This window comes from Peromyscus eremicus, chromosome 5 (genome assembly GCF_949786415.1).
Source record: "Peromyscus eremicus chromosome 5, PerEre_H2_v1, whole genome shotgun sequence".
Taxonomy (NCBI): domain Eukaryota; kingdom Metazoa; phylum Chordata; class Mammalia; order Rodentia; family Cricetidae; genus Peromyscus; species Peromyscus eremicus.
The window spans coordinates 132,254,546-132,270,812 of NC_081420.1; the positions used below are offsets into that span (position 1 = coordinate 132,254,546).

At 35.3% G+C, this 16,267-nt stretch overlaps 1 protein-coding gene across 6 annotated transcripts in view; it reads left to right on the plus strand.

The window, feature by feature from the left end:
- The window catches only part of Chd9 (chromodomain helicase DNA binding protein 9), a 151,701-nt gene that overhangs the window by 66,341 nt on the left and 69,093 nt on the right, over positions 1-16,267 (plus strand). For all 6 annotated transcript variants that reach the window (XM_059264532.1, XM_059264535.1, XM_059264536.1 and 3 more), the window contains 8 exons: positions 96-242; positions 712-780; positions 859-914; positions 2,094-2,211; positions 6,729-6,815; positions 7,683-7,820; positions 9,468-9,589; positions 13,219-13,462. In XM_059264532.1, coding sequence (XP_059120515.1) covers positions 96-242; positions 712-780; positions 859-914; positions 2,094-2,211; positions 6,729-6,815; positions 7,683-7,820; positions 9,468-9,589; positions 13,219-13,462 — 981 coding nt within the window. The remainder of the gene's footprint in view (positions 1-95; positions 243-711; positions 781-858; positions 915-2,093; positions 2,212-6,728; positions 6,816-7,682; positions 7,821-9,467; positions 9,590-13,218; positions 13,463-16,267) is intronic.

The following is a 16,267-nucleotide window of genomic DNA, read 5'->3' on the forward strand; positions in this document are numbered from 1 at the left end:
AAGAAATCACCAACATAAAGAGTAATATTCTTTAAATCTCTGCTAAAGATTTTAAAAATAATTTATATAAATCAGATCCTTATGGTTCATTACAGAAAAGAAGATCAAATCGACAAATTAAGAGAAAAAAATATGCAGAAGATGCAGAAGGGAAACAATCTGAAGAGGAGATCAAAGGCACTGTGAAAACAAAGAAGAATTCAACTCCTCTGCCTGGTGAACAACCTTTGCAGTTATTCGTGGTAAGACTGCAATTTAAACCACCACACCAGGAATTCATGCTGCCCTGTCTCCTTCATTTCCATGTCTAAATTATCACCATAAGGTCTATATTTCTATTTTTTTATTTTTCTCGTGTGCATTATGAGCCAAACATTTAGCCACTACCTGTTTGAGTTGAAACCTTGGGCAGATATTTATCTTACGTACACCTGAATTTCCTAATTGGTACAGTGGAAATGGTGATGGTGGAGGAATTGGAGATGAAGAAGCACAGTGTGGTTCCTAAAAGGATAGTGATGCCCTAAAATGTCAAATGATGACAAGGGCAACAAGGGCAGTAATAAGACTTCTCTCTCCTTTTTTTTTTTTTTTTTTTTGTTCATTCTTAGTATTTCCCATAGTGCTCAGTCTTAGTGCTACACTGATATTTGTTGAATGATGCTTATTTTTTTGAGAATATATTCCATCATATATTTTTCCTCCTCATAGGAAAATCCAAGTGAAGAAGATGCTGCAATTGTAGACAAAATACTATCTTCTAGAATTGTAAAAAAGGAAGTAAGTAATGGTACAATATACTTTACACTTTATATTTTGTGTCCTGTTTGAATCACAGTTGTTAATTTTAATTTTTAGATATCATCTGGAGTAATGCTTGATGTAGAAGAATTTTTTGTGAAATACAAAAACTAGTAAGTATTTGAATTAAAAATTATGAAATGGTGTTTAATTTTATTTTATTTTATTTTATTTTATTTTTATTTTTTTTTGGTTTTTCGAGACAGGGTTTCTCTGTGTAGCTTTGCGCCTTTCCTGGGACTCACTTGGTAGACCAGGCTGGCCTCGAACTCACAGAGATCCGCCTGGCTCTGCCTCCCGAGTGCTGGGATTAAAGGCGTGCGCCACCACTGCCCGGCTGGTGTTTAATTTTAAATATGAATTATTTAATTTGTAAATGTATTGAGTTACAATTAATATATTTTCATTTTATTTACATTTTAATGAAAATGTTTATTTCTTATAAGAACACAATCATTAAAAAGTAAAAAGACTGTATTTGAAAACCTTTTATGGCCAGGTGTGGTAGCACATGCCTTTTAATCCAAGCATCAAGATATCTGAGTTCAAGGCCAGCCTGGTCTATAGAGCTAGTTCCAGGATAGCCAAGGCTACACAGAGAAATCCTGCTTCTGAAAACAAACAAACAAAAAAAAAACAACAAACAAAAAAAAAGAATGTTAAGATTGAATTTTTTGAAATTATATCAAAATGTAAGAATCTTTATAAAATATGATTTTATAAATCATAGGTATTTATCCCTTTTCTATGTTGAGCTTTTCAGGTTTATTATTTTTATGCACAACAATTGATCTTTAGGTTGCTACATCAAATCTGTACACTGATGATTTGACTTTAAGGTTTTAAATTTCTGTATTGGTTATAGGTGAATTAAATCAATGGAGTCAGCAGTTATAAGAAATGTATTCCTTCTGTATAGTTTCCAGTTTTTCTCCATACTTTGATTAAATCTTTCAAAGAAAATTATGTTGGTTTTAATACATACAGCTTTTTGATCATGACAAAATCAACATAATAAAATAGTAAGTCATATTTTAGAAACAGTGTTTGGTCAGTTGATCACTGTTTCCATATGACAAACTGTGACTCCTTGACTGCAATTTCTGTATCATTCAGGGATCAAAATGGCTGTTTTAACTAACAGTCTTATGGAATCTATTGAAATTGAATGAAGTGATTACCTATATGTAAATTAATGGTAATATTTTTGTATTGGAAATTATAATTAAATATACATATGAAGAAACCCTTTTCTATATCATTCTAATATGTTGTTTTTATGAAACTTTTAGCTCTTATCTCCACTGTGAATGGGCCACAGAACAGCAACTTCTGAAAGATAAAAGGATCCAGCAGAAAATCAAACGATTCAAGCTAAGACAAGCGCAGAGGGCACATTTTTTGGCAGACGTAAGGAAAAGCTTTCCTGAATTTGGTATTATTTATCAAAATTTTAAGGATGGAGCTAGCAATGTAATTCAGTGGTAGAATATTTGTGTAGCCTACACAAAACCCTGAATTCTATTTTCAGAACCATAAAACAAAGCACTGCTTATTTACAATTCCAGTGTTAATAGTTGATTATAAATGTTATCTACATGTAGTATTTTTCTCTTCCCAAAATTAGCTTGAAAACTCACAAAATAAGAGCCGTAATAGGTAAGCATAGTGATGCATGTCTTTTATCTTAGGAGGCCAGCGTGGTCTCCATAGCAGTTTCAGGCTAGCCAGGGCTACCTAGTGAGTGCCTGTCTTTTAAAAAATAATAAAAAAGCACTGATGGTTCACTGGCAGTTAATGCTTGTATTTTCAAACTGGTATGTGTTTTGTTGATTAGAGTTGAATGTGGATATGTTAATATCACAAGGCATTTTTCAGTGTGTTCTTTAAGTAATAGAAGTAATAATGCAGCAAATAAGTGGGAAGCATCATTTTTATTATGTGAAACATATTGCATATTTATCATGAACTTGAGTGTAAATATATATGGCATCAGTGAAAAGGGCTTGTTCACTTCTAGGCTTGCTGAATGGCCTGATGCCCTTCTCTAATTTTTTCTTTCTTTGATATCTTTATTTTTTGGTCAGGTCTCCTATGTTGCTCCACGTGGCCTGGAGCTCACTGTGTGTACATTCAGTTATGAGTAGATCAGGATGGTCTTGAACTTGCCATGGTCATCCTGTCTCTGTGTGCACCACTACCTCCCAGCTTTGTGGGTTCTTTTTTAAGGTTTGTTAGACTTTAAACTCTATCTTGAAAAAGATAGTTACTAAACCAGCACAACAAATTCTCACATGCATTTTATCTCGATTTTTTTTCATATTCACTTTAATTTCAGTCATTGTCTCAACATTTTCCTATCATTCATGTAAATTTTTTCCTGACACATTTGAACATATTTATAGTATTTATTCTCTTATGTAAACATAGTGCAGTTATTATTTCATCAATAGGCCTTATTTATATTTCACTAATTATTTATTGTACCAGGACTCCTTTTTTTGCTTTTTGAAACAGGGTTTCTCTCTGTAGTTTTGGTGCCTGTCCTAGAGCTCGCTCTGTAGACCAGGCTGGCCTCGAACTCACAGAGATCCACCTCCCTCTGCCTCCGAGTTCTGGGATTAAAGGTGTGTGCCACCGCCACCGGCTTGTACCAGGACTTTTATAGTAGAAATGTTTCAATGTCCCAGAGTTCAGTCCAGCACTACATGTTACGTTTAGTTATTATGCTTCTTTTAATTTGAGTTTGTTTTTCATTCTTGATACTTTTTTCCTTCCTATCTTTCTTTTGGGTTTTTTAAGACAGGGTTTCTCTGTGTAGCTCTGGCTATCCTAGAACTCTATAGACCAGGCTGACCTCTGTAGATCCACCTGCCTCTGTCTCCTGAGTGCTGGGATTAAAGGTGTGCGCCACCACACCCAGCTCATTCTTGGACATTTTTGAAGAGTCTATTTTGTTCTTATTCTTTATTCTTTATTTGAAAAAAAAAAAAAAAGCCATGGGAGTGGTTCATTTTCCTTCTTCATGGATCCTGTTACATAGTGCATGGTAGTTATTTGTTTCAGATGTTATACCTGGCCAGGGTGTAGCTTGATCATTCATTGAAGATAGTACCTGCTAGATTTGTCCTGTTTAGCCTTGTATAGCCTGGAGCTTGCTTTTTAGACCAGGCAGGCCTAGAACTCTAAGACCCACCTGCCTTTACCTCTCCCTCCAGAATGCTGAAGTTAGTGTTAGCCATTATACCCAGCTCTTTCTTTGCAATCATTAAAATTCTCTAAAAATTTGGTTACTCTGAAGATATGTAACATTTTATGGATGTTGGGAGTTTTTCTATTCCTCCAGAATCTTTGACTTTCAGTCTGGAAATTTCAATAATTAGTAATCTTACTTAAATATCATTGAATTTTTCACAAAGACAATTTTTCTTTTCAGCTGACTCAGGTGCATCATAAGTAAGACCTATGTGATTTTTTTTTCTTTTAAGCATTTGAAATTTCTTTTTATTATTGAACTATATTTAACAAAAATTGCATGTATTTAATGTCCACAATTGAATGTTTAGCTTTATGGAACATCATGAAATAATCACCTCAAACACATGGGTATATCCATCATAGAAAAATAGTTACCCCTTTCTCTTCTCCTTTTTTCCATTCTGAAAATACCATTTTTGTGTTGGGTTATGCACATTGTTATCAGGTAAATCCAGTATCAAGAGTGGTTTGGTCTTAAGGCCCAGCATAGAGCCCTCCGCTTGTGCATTTGCATTTAAGCAGCTGAGAAGCAATTCGAGCTGAGCAGGCTGTGGAAAATAGGCTTTCAAAGATGTGTAGGAATTGCTCGAGCAGATGAAAGACACGGCAGCAGTGTAGTCAGCAGAGAGGAAGCTGAGGGTAAAATTAGATGGCTGTGACAAAATATGGAGTGCTTTGTGGTTTGGGAAAACATTGTATTGTACTTCTGTAGCAGGAAATTTGGGTTAACGTGTTAAGTTTAGGAAGTGATGCTTCAGGAAAAGGAAATGTGGATGTGAAAAGAAAAAGAATGTGGACCTCTTCTTTTCTTCTTTCCTTCTTCCTTTTTCCCTTCCTTCTTTCTTTCCTTCCTCTTTTTTTTTTTTTTTTTTTTTTTTTTTTTAAATGAATGTGGACCTTAGCCTCAAATAGGAAGAATCAGTGAAGGGTTTTTTTTTTGTTTTGTTTTGTTTTGTTTTGTTTTTCGAGACAGGGTTTCTCTGTGTAGCTTTGCGCCTTTCCTGGAACTCACTTGGTAGCCCAGGCTGGCCTCGAACTCACAGAGATCCGCCGGCCTCTGCCTCCCAAGTGCTGGGATTAAAGGCGTGCGCCACCACCGCCCGGCTCAGTGAAGGGTTTTAAGCAAGGGAGGCAATATATGCAATTTGTGTTTGAGAAAGATTGTGTACACTAGGGACAATAAAAAATTATTTTAAAAAGTCGAGGCAGAAGTTCAGAGACTCCTTAGAAGGGACTGTAAAATTCTCCATTAGGGGCTAGAGAGGTGCGTCATTCATCAAGAGGACTTGTTGCTCTTACAGAGGGCCCTGGTTTGGTTCCTGGAACCTACATGATTTCACAACTATCCTTAAATCCAGTTCCCAGGGTCTGACTTCCTCTTTCTGTTACCTGCAGGCACCAGGCGTGCACATAGTGCATATACATACATGCAGGCAAAACACAGACACACAAAAATAAATGAATCTTTAAAAGTTTAAAAGATTCATGGAAGAAGTGACACAGTGAGGATAAGAAAGAAGATCCCAATTTGAGTTAGTTTTAAAAGGAGAGACTGTAGCTGGGTGGTGGTGGTGCACACTTGAGAGGCAGAGGCTGGTGGATCTCTGAGTTTCAGGTGAGCTTGGTATGCAGAGTAAGCTCCAGGACAGCCAAAGCTACACAGAGAAACCCTGTCTCAAAAACCCAAAAAATAAAGACCTGAAAGGAGAGACTGAGGTCAATATATATGTTGCAGTGGTAGAATATGGTCATGATCAAGACCCTGGGTTTGATCTCGAGCACCGTATACACATATACAGAATCTATACAAAACGAACACATTAGCAAATGACAGTAATACTACTTAATTTAAGAGGATCATGAGTTTGAACTGAATTTGGACAATATACCAAAACCCAGTTTTATACATGCACACACATGTATGCATGCTCATACATACAGATAGAATGTGTACATGCATGCATGCTCATACACACGGAATGTGCACATCACCAATTTATTGATTTATTTATTTTGGATTTTTGGAACAGGGTTTCTTTGTGTAGTCCTGGCTATCCTGGAACTCTCTCACTAGACCAAGCTGGCCTTGAACTCCAAGATTCTCCTACCTCTGCCTCCCAAGTGTTGCGATAATAGGCATGCACTACCATGCCCAGCTCCAAATTGCCGTTTTATGCTTTATTAGGTATCATAGGGTAAAGGAGGGAAAGGAAATCTAGCATCATTTCTCCATTTTGGCAACTGTGAATGTGGAGCAGAGAGAGCTGTGTTTCCACTTACCAGTTAAAGACTGTGGGATGACTCACAGATTGAAGAAAATGAGTGCATTTGATGTTTAAGTAGCCACATACATAGTTGGTGTTCAGTTATATAGGTGCATTTGAAGAAAAGACCGTACATAAAGATGAGGAGTATGATAAAGTGACAGCTGCAATGTGGGGCAGTATGTGGAGTCATTGGTCTTCACGTCTTCCTACTAAAGCAAAGTTGCAAAGGAAAGATGCACAGGCTACTTTTAGAGCTTTGAACATATCTGCTAGAATAGGTTACTTATCTGGAATACATTATTTTTTAGTCCTGTTAGTTTGCTTGTATTACTTACAACATGTTTTTATTTATGTCTTTCTACTTTCTCCTCAGATATCATTAAATTTACTTTTTAATTTTAGATGGAAGAAGAACCCTTTAACCCAGACTATGTTGAGGTAGACAGAATATTGGAAGTTTCCTTTTGTGAAGATAAGGATACCGGTGAGGTAATTATTCCGTAAAAATAGTTTCTAAGGGGTTGAGAGATGGCTCAGCAGTTAAGAGCACTGGTTGCTTGTCTAGAGGATCCATTTCAATTCCCAGCACCCACATGGTTATTGTGGCTACCACTGTCTTTAACTCTAGTTTCAGGGTATCCAACACCCTCTTCTGGCATTCAAGGGCACCAGGTATACATATGGTATACAACATATGTGAAGATAAAGGTATACATTAAAATAAATAAAAATTGGAGGGAAAAGTTTCTAAGAGATAAGAAGATAAGGCTGGTAGTTAAGAGCACTGGCTGCTCCTGCAGAGGACCCTGGTTCAGTTCCCAGAACCCACATAGTAATTCACAACCATCTATGATTCAAGTTACGGGTAATCCAGTGCCATCTTCTGGCTTCCATGGGTACTATTTGTACACTTAGAACACATACATATATGCACACAAACACTCATGTACATGAAATAAAAATAAATTAATCTAAAAATTTTTTTTCTAAGAAATAACTTAAAATTTCTAAATATTCAAACCTAGTACACTTGTAAAAAAAAAAAAAAATCTAACATGTAAACCACATTCTAGAGGACCCAGGTTCAGTTGCCCACACACGGTGCCTTAACACTGCCTAAATCCAGTGTCAGAGGCTCTGATACCCTCTTTTGATCCCTGGAGACACCTGGCATACACATGGTACACATACATACATGCAGATACCCAGACATACACATAATTTAAAAAAAAATAGTTACTTTGTTTTTTTTTTTGGATAGGTGTTAGTATATATTTAAGTTGTTTTAGAAATATTTCCTAATTAAACTATTTACTTCTTTACAAGTGGTAAAATGAAAAACATTTCCTCTTTTAGGCTGTTATTTACTACCTGGTAAAGTGGTGCTCATTGCCATATGAAGATAGCACCTGGGAATTAAAAGAAGATGTGGATGTTGCAAAAATTGAAGAGTTTGAACAACTGCAGGCTTCAAGGCCTGACACAAGACATTTGGTGAGAGCCTTCCTTAGACAGCTTTTTAAGGTCTTAGCCCTGTCTGTTTAGCGGGTGTAAGGTTATCTTCAGTTTTTGTGTTTGTGTGGTATGTGGATTCACAACCAAAGCTTTTTGCGTCTAAGCATCCACTTCTTTCTTAGATCCATAGCCCTAACTTTCAGTTAATACAGTCCTTGGTGTACAATTGATACAGTATTCTTCTAAATTGCTACATAGTATCCCACGCAACTAATTTAGCTCTTCGCCATTGATAGATAATGCTAGGGTTTGTTTTTGTTTTTGCTATTATAAATAATGCTTCATTGAATATTAAATCCTTGCATAGTTTTTGAGAGATTAGAAATGTAATTTATTTGAATAAGTGTACATTGAGGATTTCACTAAGTATCTCTTTACAAATTCCATTTCCAACAAAATGTTCCAGTTAACAGTCTCCCTGGCTGGGTGGTGGTGCACGTCTTTAATCCTAGCAGATGCAGAAGCAGGCCTGGTCTACATAGTGAGTTTCATGACAGCCAGGGCTACACAGAGAAACCTGTCTCCAAAATCAAAACAAAACAATATAAAAAAACCCACATAGTTCTCCCTGTCTCTGAATTTAAGGTTCCTATCGTCTTTCTCAGATCACTCATATAAACTTTACTCTCTCAATTCTATCTCTTAACATTCTTAATTCTCCATTAAACAAAAATTTCAAATCAAGCCTACTTTTTCATTATTTTCTCTAAGCCAATTATTAATCATAACTATGCAATTCATCTGTTTCCATACTAACTTTATTTCCTTTTAAGCACCTAAAATGTTTTCATTGTATGGGTTAATTGGATTAACTGTGTTATTTCTGTATTATAAATGGTGAAACTGGAGCTGGAATATTGCTTATATTGCCATTACTGCTAAATGATAATACTACCCTGGAGCTTTACACATTATTCTCTGGCAATCTTCATTCTTCCTCACCCTCTGCTCACATACTTGGTAGCTGAGACAGATTGGCAGTGAAGCATTGTGGGGGACCCCTTACCTATTTTGCTAAGCTTTGACAGCAGTCTGTAAGCCAGCTAGTCAACATTCTGTAATTCCCATCTTGATGACATTTTTCCTTTCCTTGCTTAATTTCTACTTATTTGAGCCTACAATACAGTGTTGATAGTAGTTTTTGTTACAAAAGAACATTTACCTTTTTGCGATGCCTTTTTCTATATCTACTAAAATTCCCTTTTTTTCATTTTGTTTACTTAATCTGATTGATTTAAAACTTTAAACCTACTTGGCTATTCCTTGTAAAAACCCTAGGTTAATGTATTGCCCTTTTAAAACTTTGTCCATTTAGTGAAAATTCTGCTAAGAAAATTTAAATATCTGTTTATGAATAATATTCATGTATAGTTCCTTTTCATGTGATATCACCTGATTTTAGCATCACGGCTTCACAGAATGAATTACAATGTGAGCCTTGTTGTTCTATTTTCTGGAGGCGTCTAAGTAGCATTAACTGAACACTTAAATACTAGGTAAAGTTTTATCATATACTGTATGCTTTGGCTTCTAGGTTCTTTTAAAGGCAAGGTTTCTTGCCATGAGTAAGTTGTTCAGAAGGTAAACATCTGAAATGCATCATTCATTTTATTTTTATTCACAAAGGATCGTCCTCCCTCTAATATTTGGAAGAAAATAGATCAATCCAGGGATTATAAAAATGGTAATCAACTCAGGGAATATCAACTAGAAGGACTCAACTGGCTTTTGTTCAATTGGTATAATAGGTATGTAGTATATTATAAGATGATGTCAGTGTATTCATTTTTATGTATATACCAAAATATGTAATTAAAATAGGTACTTATGTTGATGTACTGTTCATGCCGGGAAGTTTTTATTATTTAAAATGAAGATACCTCAAAAAAACAATGTAAATTATGATTTTAGGTGCCAGTTTTAACATTGCTTCCTTTAAGTATGTATCACTCACATGTTTGTTGTGGAATATTATTTTAAGGTAGGTTACATTTGTTTATGGTATGGAACATTTTTTTAATGATGTAAAGGTGTGTTGCATTCTTCTATGTTGCATTTATTTAACTCTGTGAAGCTGTGTTACTGTGCCAGTCTAAAACACCTGATGGTCTAATAAAGAACTAAACAGTCCATAGCAAGGCAGGAGAAAAGATAGGTGGGGCTGGCAGCCAGAGAGAATATATAGAAGGAGGAATCTGGGGAGAGGAAGATCAAGGAACAAGAAAGAGAAGGAGAGGAAGACACTGTGGGCCAGCCACACAGTCACACAGCCAGACATGGAGTAAGAAGTAAAGAAAAGGTATATAGAATTAAGAAATGTAAAAGCCTAGAGGCAAAAGATAGATGGGCTAATTTAAGAAAAGCTGGCTAGAACAAGCCAAGCTAAGGTCAGGCATTCCTAAGTAATAATAAGTCTCCAAGTGTGTATTTATTTGGGAGCTGGGTGGCGGGCCCCCCAACAGTTTGTTTGATTAATAATTAAATTTGAAATAACTTTCCTATAGTCTCAAACTGTCCACTCAGGTTTAGCTTTCAACATACAATTTATGTCAACAATTGTAGCTGTAGAGTGAGCTGTATATAAATACATGTAGAAATTATATAGAGCTCTAATATTTAAATTTCAAATGATATAGACTGTGAGCAATTATTGAGTGAACATAAAATTATGGGAACATAACAATGAATTTCCCTTGGCTATTGTTCATTTTCTAAGTTGTTCAAAATACTTTTTAGAACATATCTCAAGTAATTTATTGAAGTAAAAAAAATAATTTCAAAGGAGTTAAAAGGTAGTACCATAAGTAAGAAAGAAGTATAAGTATAGTACTATGTACAGACTATCACATAAAGTTGCTGCTACTAGACATGATAGCAAAAATGTAATGGTTCTTATTTGAAAAATCCATTTTCCCTGTTTGAATTCTCATCCCTTTGTTCTGAGTTGTTACACTTAGTTATGTTGAGTTATGTGGTTCAGTTAGGTGGTATGAGAATGACCTGCTAGCCCATGCAGTGTTCTCTTCTCTGATTTATGCTTTCTAAATACTAATCATTATTTCCTTCTAGAGAGTCATTCAAGTAAAATAATAAAACATTTTTAAATTGTCTTTGTTCTTTAGTACCCCTGTACATTTTTATATTGCCTGCTTTAAACTTTCACCATTTTCCTCTAACTCCTTGTCATACTTTGTTCTGGTTACTCTCTGTATGTGACTGCTTCATGAAGAAACCAGAGACAATAAGCTTCAAATTCTCAAATTCTTGCCTGCTTTCATGTCCAATTCTTCTAACACTTCTCAAATTCAGCCCTTCATAGCTCTGACCTCATGTGTCACAACTCTTCAGGCTGTCTTGTAGTCCAGTCTTCAGTAAGCTCTCCTCTTTAATATCTTCAGGCTATGCTGGGAAACTTTTCTACCTAAATCTATCTATTTGGGCATTTATTTATAAAACTGAAATAGAAAACTGCTTTTCCTACTGACTACCTCAAGGCCCCTTTGTGTGTTCTGTGCTAAACTAGAGCTCCCCGTTCACTTCCTCAGCCCCAGTTTTCTTTTCAGTCTGTTACAGTCCAGATTTCTATTGTTTGTGGTTTACTCAATAGACTATGTTGGTCTGAAATTCACTGTGTAGACCAGGCTAGCCTCAAATTCATGATAGTCCCTCTGTATTAGTCCCATAAGGTTTACAGGCATGTTTCTCTATATCCACCTTTGGACTTTGTTTCAGTAGTTTCTCTGAAATTTCCTAATTAATGGAATATTCTTAACCTCCAATTCCCCTCTCCTGTGTTAAATATATACAAATTGCCATTTCTTCCTTTAAACTTTCTTCCCATTCTTAATTTCAACCCCTTCTACAGTGTGACTCCAAGATCTTCAGCATCTCTGTGATTCTTCCTTCAGCAGTTTGCTGGTTCCTCTTCTATAGTTTATCTGTTACTTTTTCCTTCATGCCCGAGATTTTTATCTTTAATTCATTTCTCTGATTCCATACTTTTTCTCCCTTAGCCATCTCAACATGCTACCCCTTCCCCATTTAGACTAGCCAATATTTTAATGGCTCTATAACTTTATCCCTAAGGCCTTGAACTATGACCCCATATTTTTTGTCTTTAGCTACTTGAATATGTGATCCAACAGTTTCTTTTGATATGTAACTGACTTGAAATTGATCTTACTTTCTATTTTCTACATATCAGACTTGTTCTTTCCCATATTTCCTACATGGTTAATAATGACACATTTCATTTACTCACTTAAACTCAAGTCTGGCTATTACCCCATACATGTAGTTGGTGAATAAGGCCAAGTCATGGTAACTTTGGCATGTTCTGCCTTAACTACTACTTTAGTTCCTGTGCCTGAACTTTCTTCCCTGTATTATTATAGTACCTTGTCAACTAGGCCCAAACTTCTAGTACTTTACTCTCTGTTTTCTACCATAGCAGTGGAGTAAAGCTTACAATACAAACTTAATTCTATTGTATTTTTAAAAAATTGTTAGTGCCTGACTTTGTGTAACAGAATACTGTCTAATCTCTTCTATTCATGGCTTTACTAACCTCTCCTTCCTTCTCCTTCCCCTTGTTGATCATGTTAAGCAACTGTTCGTCTCCTAGTTGGAACTTTTTTTTTTTTTTTTGTACATCTGATACTTCGCTTTGCCCTTTGAAAAATCTTACCAAAAACTGACCTGAAGCTTTCTCCTTTGTTCTAGCCGGTTTATTATATATTGTCATATCCCTGTGAATTTCCATAAAAACATTTGCTGTTTATTCTTCACTGGCCACATATCAAAACCATCTGTGGAATTTATTTTAGAAACTGCAACTGCTTAGATTTTATTCCATACACCCTGAATCAGACTATATAGAGGAAAGACTTAGTTATCTGGTTATTTGATTTTTTGTTTGTTTGTCTGCTTGTTTTGCAAGCTATGTAGGCTTTTTTAACACAAAGCCACAGATGACAGACAGGGCTGAATTTGTTCTTCTAAAATAGCACAATGCACGACTACTTATTTATGTATTTGCATCTCTAATACTATCTTGAGATAATAGAAGGTGTTTAATAAATGCTTCCTGAATATTTGACATGCCTTGCTCTTACCTTCTCACTCTTAAAATCAAACACTTACCCGGCAATATCTTTATTTGGTGCTATAAAAATCTTTAGTGTTCCCTTACAGGATTATAATAAAATTGTAATCTTGAGCTTACTCTGCTTTAGCAACTTTTTGTGTTTTTATAAATGCATGTACTTTCATGGGATCTTTGCTTCTTTTTGTATATTTATCTTTAAAAATAATAGAATTCAGAAAAGCCTGATGCTTTGTGAAAAGTATGCATGGATAATATATTTATTTATTTCAGACGAAACTGCATTTTAGCAGATGAAATGGGTCTTGGCAAAACCATTCAGTCAATTACATTTCTCTATGAAATCCTTCTGACTGGTATTAGAGGACCTTTCCTGATTATTGCACCACTTTCTACCATTGCAAACTGGGAAAGAGAATTCCGTACGTGGACTGATATCAATGTTGTGGTTTATCACGGGAGCTTGATTAGCAGACAGATGATACAGCAATATGAGATGTACTTCAGGGATTCACAGGTGTGTTATTACTGATTTTGTTTATTTTTTTTAAAAGATCACAGCTAAATAAGACTGTATTAAATGTTAACAATTTACAATTTGATACAGATTTTAATTGCATACTTAACTCTTATGTTAAGCTCATTCGTATTTATATTGTGATAGATTTAGTACTTCAAAAGCAATTTCTAAAGCCAGTTTACTATTTCTAGTTCACTATAGCATTGTATAAATTTATACACTATAAATGTATAAATTGATTTTTGTGTATAATTTTTTAGCTATAATAATTTATTTTATTTTTCTAATTCCATTTAAATATATGTTATTTCTTGATATAACTGTCTTCGACTACCCTCTTGTTCCTCCACTACCCTCTCTTAAGCACTTACTCTTTGGTGACTGGGATAACGTTAAATGCAGTTTGAAGCGAGACTAAGATTCAGTATAGTTTGATTGTAGAGTTTTTCGTTTAATTTGGTTTGTAGGCTGGCAGGGGAATCTCCACAGGAACACACCTGCCTAGCTTGTATGATTCCCTCTGAACACGGGCGACACAGAGACAGAGACAGGACAAACTGGAAGACATAGAATTCCAAGTTGTGGTCTTCAATGTTAATATGAATTTTTCTGATAAAAAACTTCATTCAGAAGTAAAAAGAAAAATCAGTAAATAAAATTACACTTTTTAATTGGAACAGGTTTGGCTGGCTACCTAAGTAGCACCTAATATCTTTCCTCTCATTTATCACTTTGTCCTAAAATAATTACTCTGCACTATGGCCATATGATGGCAGTAGAAGTCAAAGCAAGAGAGTGTGCGTAGCCTTGTGCTTTTGCTTCCAATTATAGCTGATTTTCTGTTAGATTTCCTGCTGAGAATGAATGAATGAGATAGCCAGATTTGTTTGTATGGCATCACTTTTCCTCCCGCTTACAAAGTTGAAACTATTGCACGTGTGTGAAATTGAGCATAAATACAATCTTTTATTTCTTAGCTATATCAAAAACTGATTCTTTTGTACTTTTATACTCTGTGGCATCTGGGATTCTAGTTTGATTCCCTTACATAGTATATTATCCCTTATCAAACAAGTGCAGAATTATAAAGTCTATGTTTCATAAAAAAAAAAAATGCATAACTTTCCCCCCCCACAAGACAAGGTTTCTCTGTGTAGTTTTTGCTGCCTGTCTTGGATCTCGCTCTATAGATCAGGCTGGCCTCGAACTCACAGAGATCGCCTGGCATGTGCCACCGCTGCCTGGCGCCTTTTTTTTTTTTTTTTTAAAATAGCCGGGCGGTGGTGGCACACACCTTTAATTCCAGCACTCGAGAGGCAGAGCCAGGCGGATCTCTGTGAGTTCGAGGCCAGCCTGGGCTACCAAGTGAGTTCCAGGAAAAAAGGCGCAAAGCTACACAGAGAAACCCTGTCTCGAAAAAACCAAAATATGTATATACATATATATATATATATAGAGAGAGATAGATAGATAGATAGATAGATAGATAGATAGATAGATAGATAGGAGCCTTGCTGTATAACTCAGGCTGTCCTTAAACTCATGGGAGTCTTTCCACTTGAAGCTTCCAAGTACTGGAATTAAAGGCCTATGCTCCCGTGCCTAGCTTCTGGATTCACTTTTTGAGAAAACACAACTAAAATTGTGAGACATTAAGAGGTTTATTTTATCTAAGCTGTAACTTTAATACAAATAACATAGTTTAGTATATAGCCCAAAGCCAAGAGATTTTTGATGTATAATAAAGTGAATGCCATATATCAAATATTATATTTTATGATTGTTAAAGTTTCCAAAATATTAGCTGAAGAGATTTTTTTAAAATTTTGTTTATTCATTTTACATACCAACCATAGAATCCTCTCTTATCCCCTCTTCCAACAGGGTAAGGTCTCCCATGGGGGGACTGCTATGTCTGGTACATTCAGTCGAGGCAGGACCAAGCCCCTCCCTTCTCTATCAGGAGATTTTTAATTTCAAAATGACTCATAATGAACGAAATAGATCTGTACTATAAAATAAATACAGGTACAACTTTTAGAGTTAAGACTCATGAATATATTTTAATAAATTAGTTGGATATTTCCTTCGGTTTTTAATATTTTTGAATAGCTTAAGAGTTATAGTAGTCACAAATCCTTGCTAAATATTTTACTCAGGAAAGAGTAGCATAAGGAAATAATATCTATAAATAATTATTTACTGTGTGTCAAGCATTCTTTTAAACAATTTACATATTCTCTTTTACTTAATCTTTATAATTGTAACCTTGTAAAATAGATTTTATTAAATCAGCTTTATACTTAAGTGAAATGAGTCATAAAGAAATTAGTGGATTACAGTAAAAGAACATAGCAAAACTGTTATTAATCGGACCCAAGAGCCCTGGTTATAATATGTATCCTGTTTTCAAGGCCTTATAAATGCCATGAATTTGTACTTTGTACCTATGGTAGTAATACTCTACTGGAGCTGCTGTCTAAGTTAGTGGACAGTGTGTAAAACCAGTATGAGCTAAACTACAAACAAACTGAAAGTAAAACTAAATAAGAAGACACAATTCTTAACTTCTTTTAATACGTAAGAGTTCGTGTCTCACTTGCACTTAGAATTATTAGATTCTTAGACTTGATCCTATTTTACAGCACCCTAGTTACCATCTCCATTTGCACATAGCTAATGCATATCTCAAACTTAACATGTACAGGACCATGATCATTAGCTTCCTTAAGTTAGTGAACAACAGCTCTACAATCTGACTGTTCAAGCCAAAGCTCTAGATGAGTGGGTCTCAACCTTCCT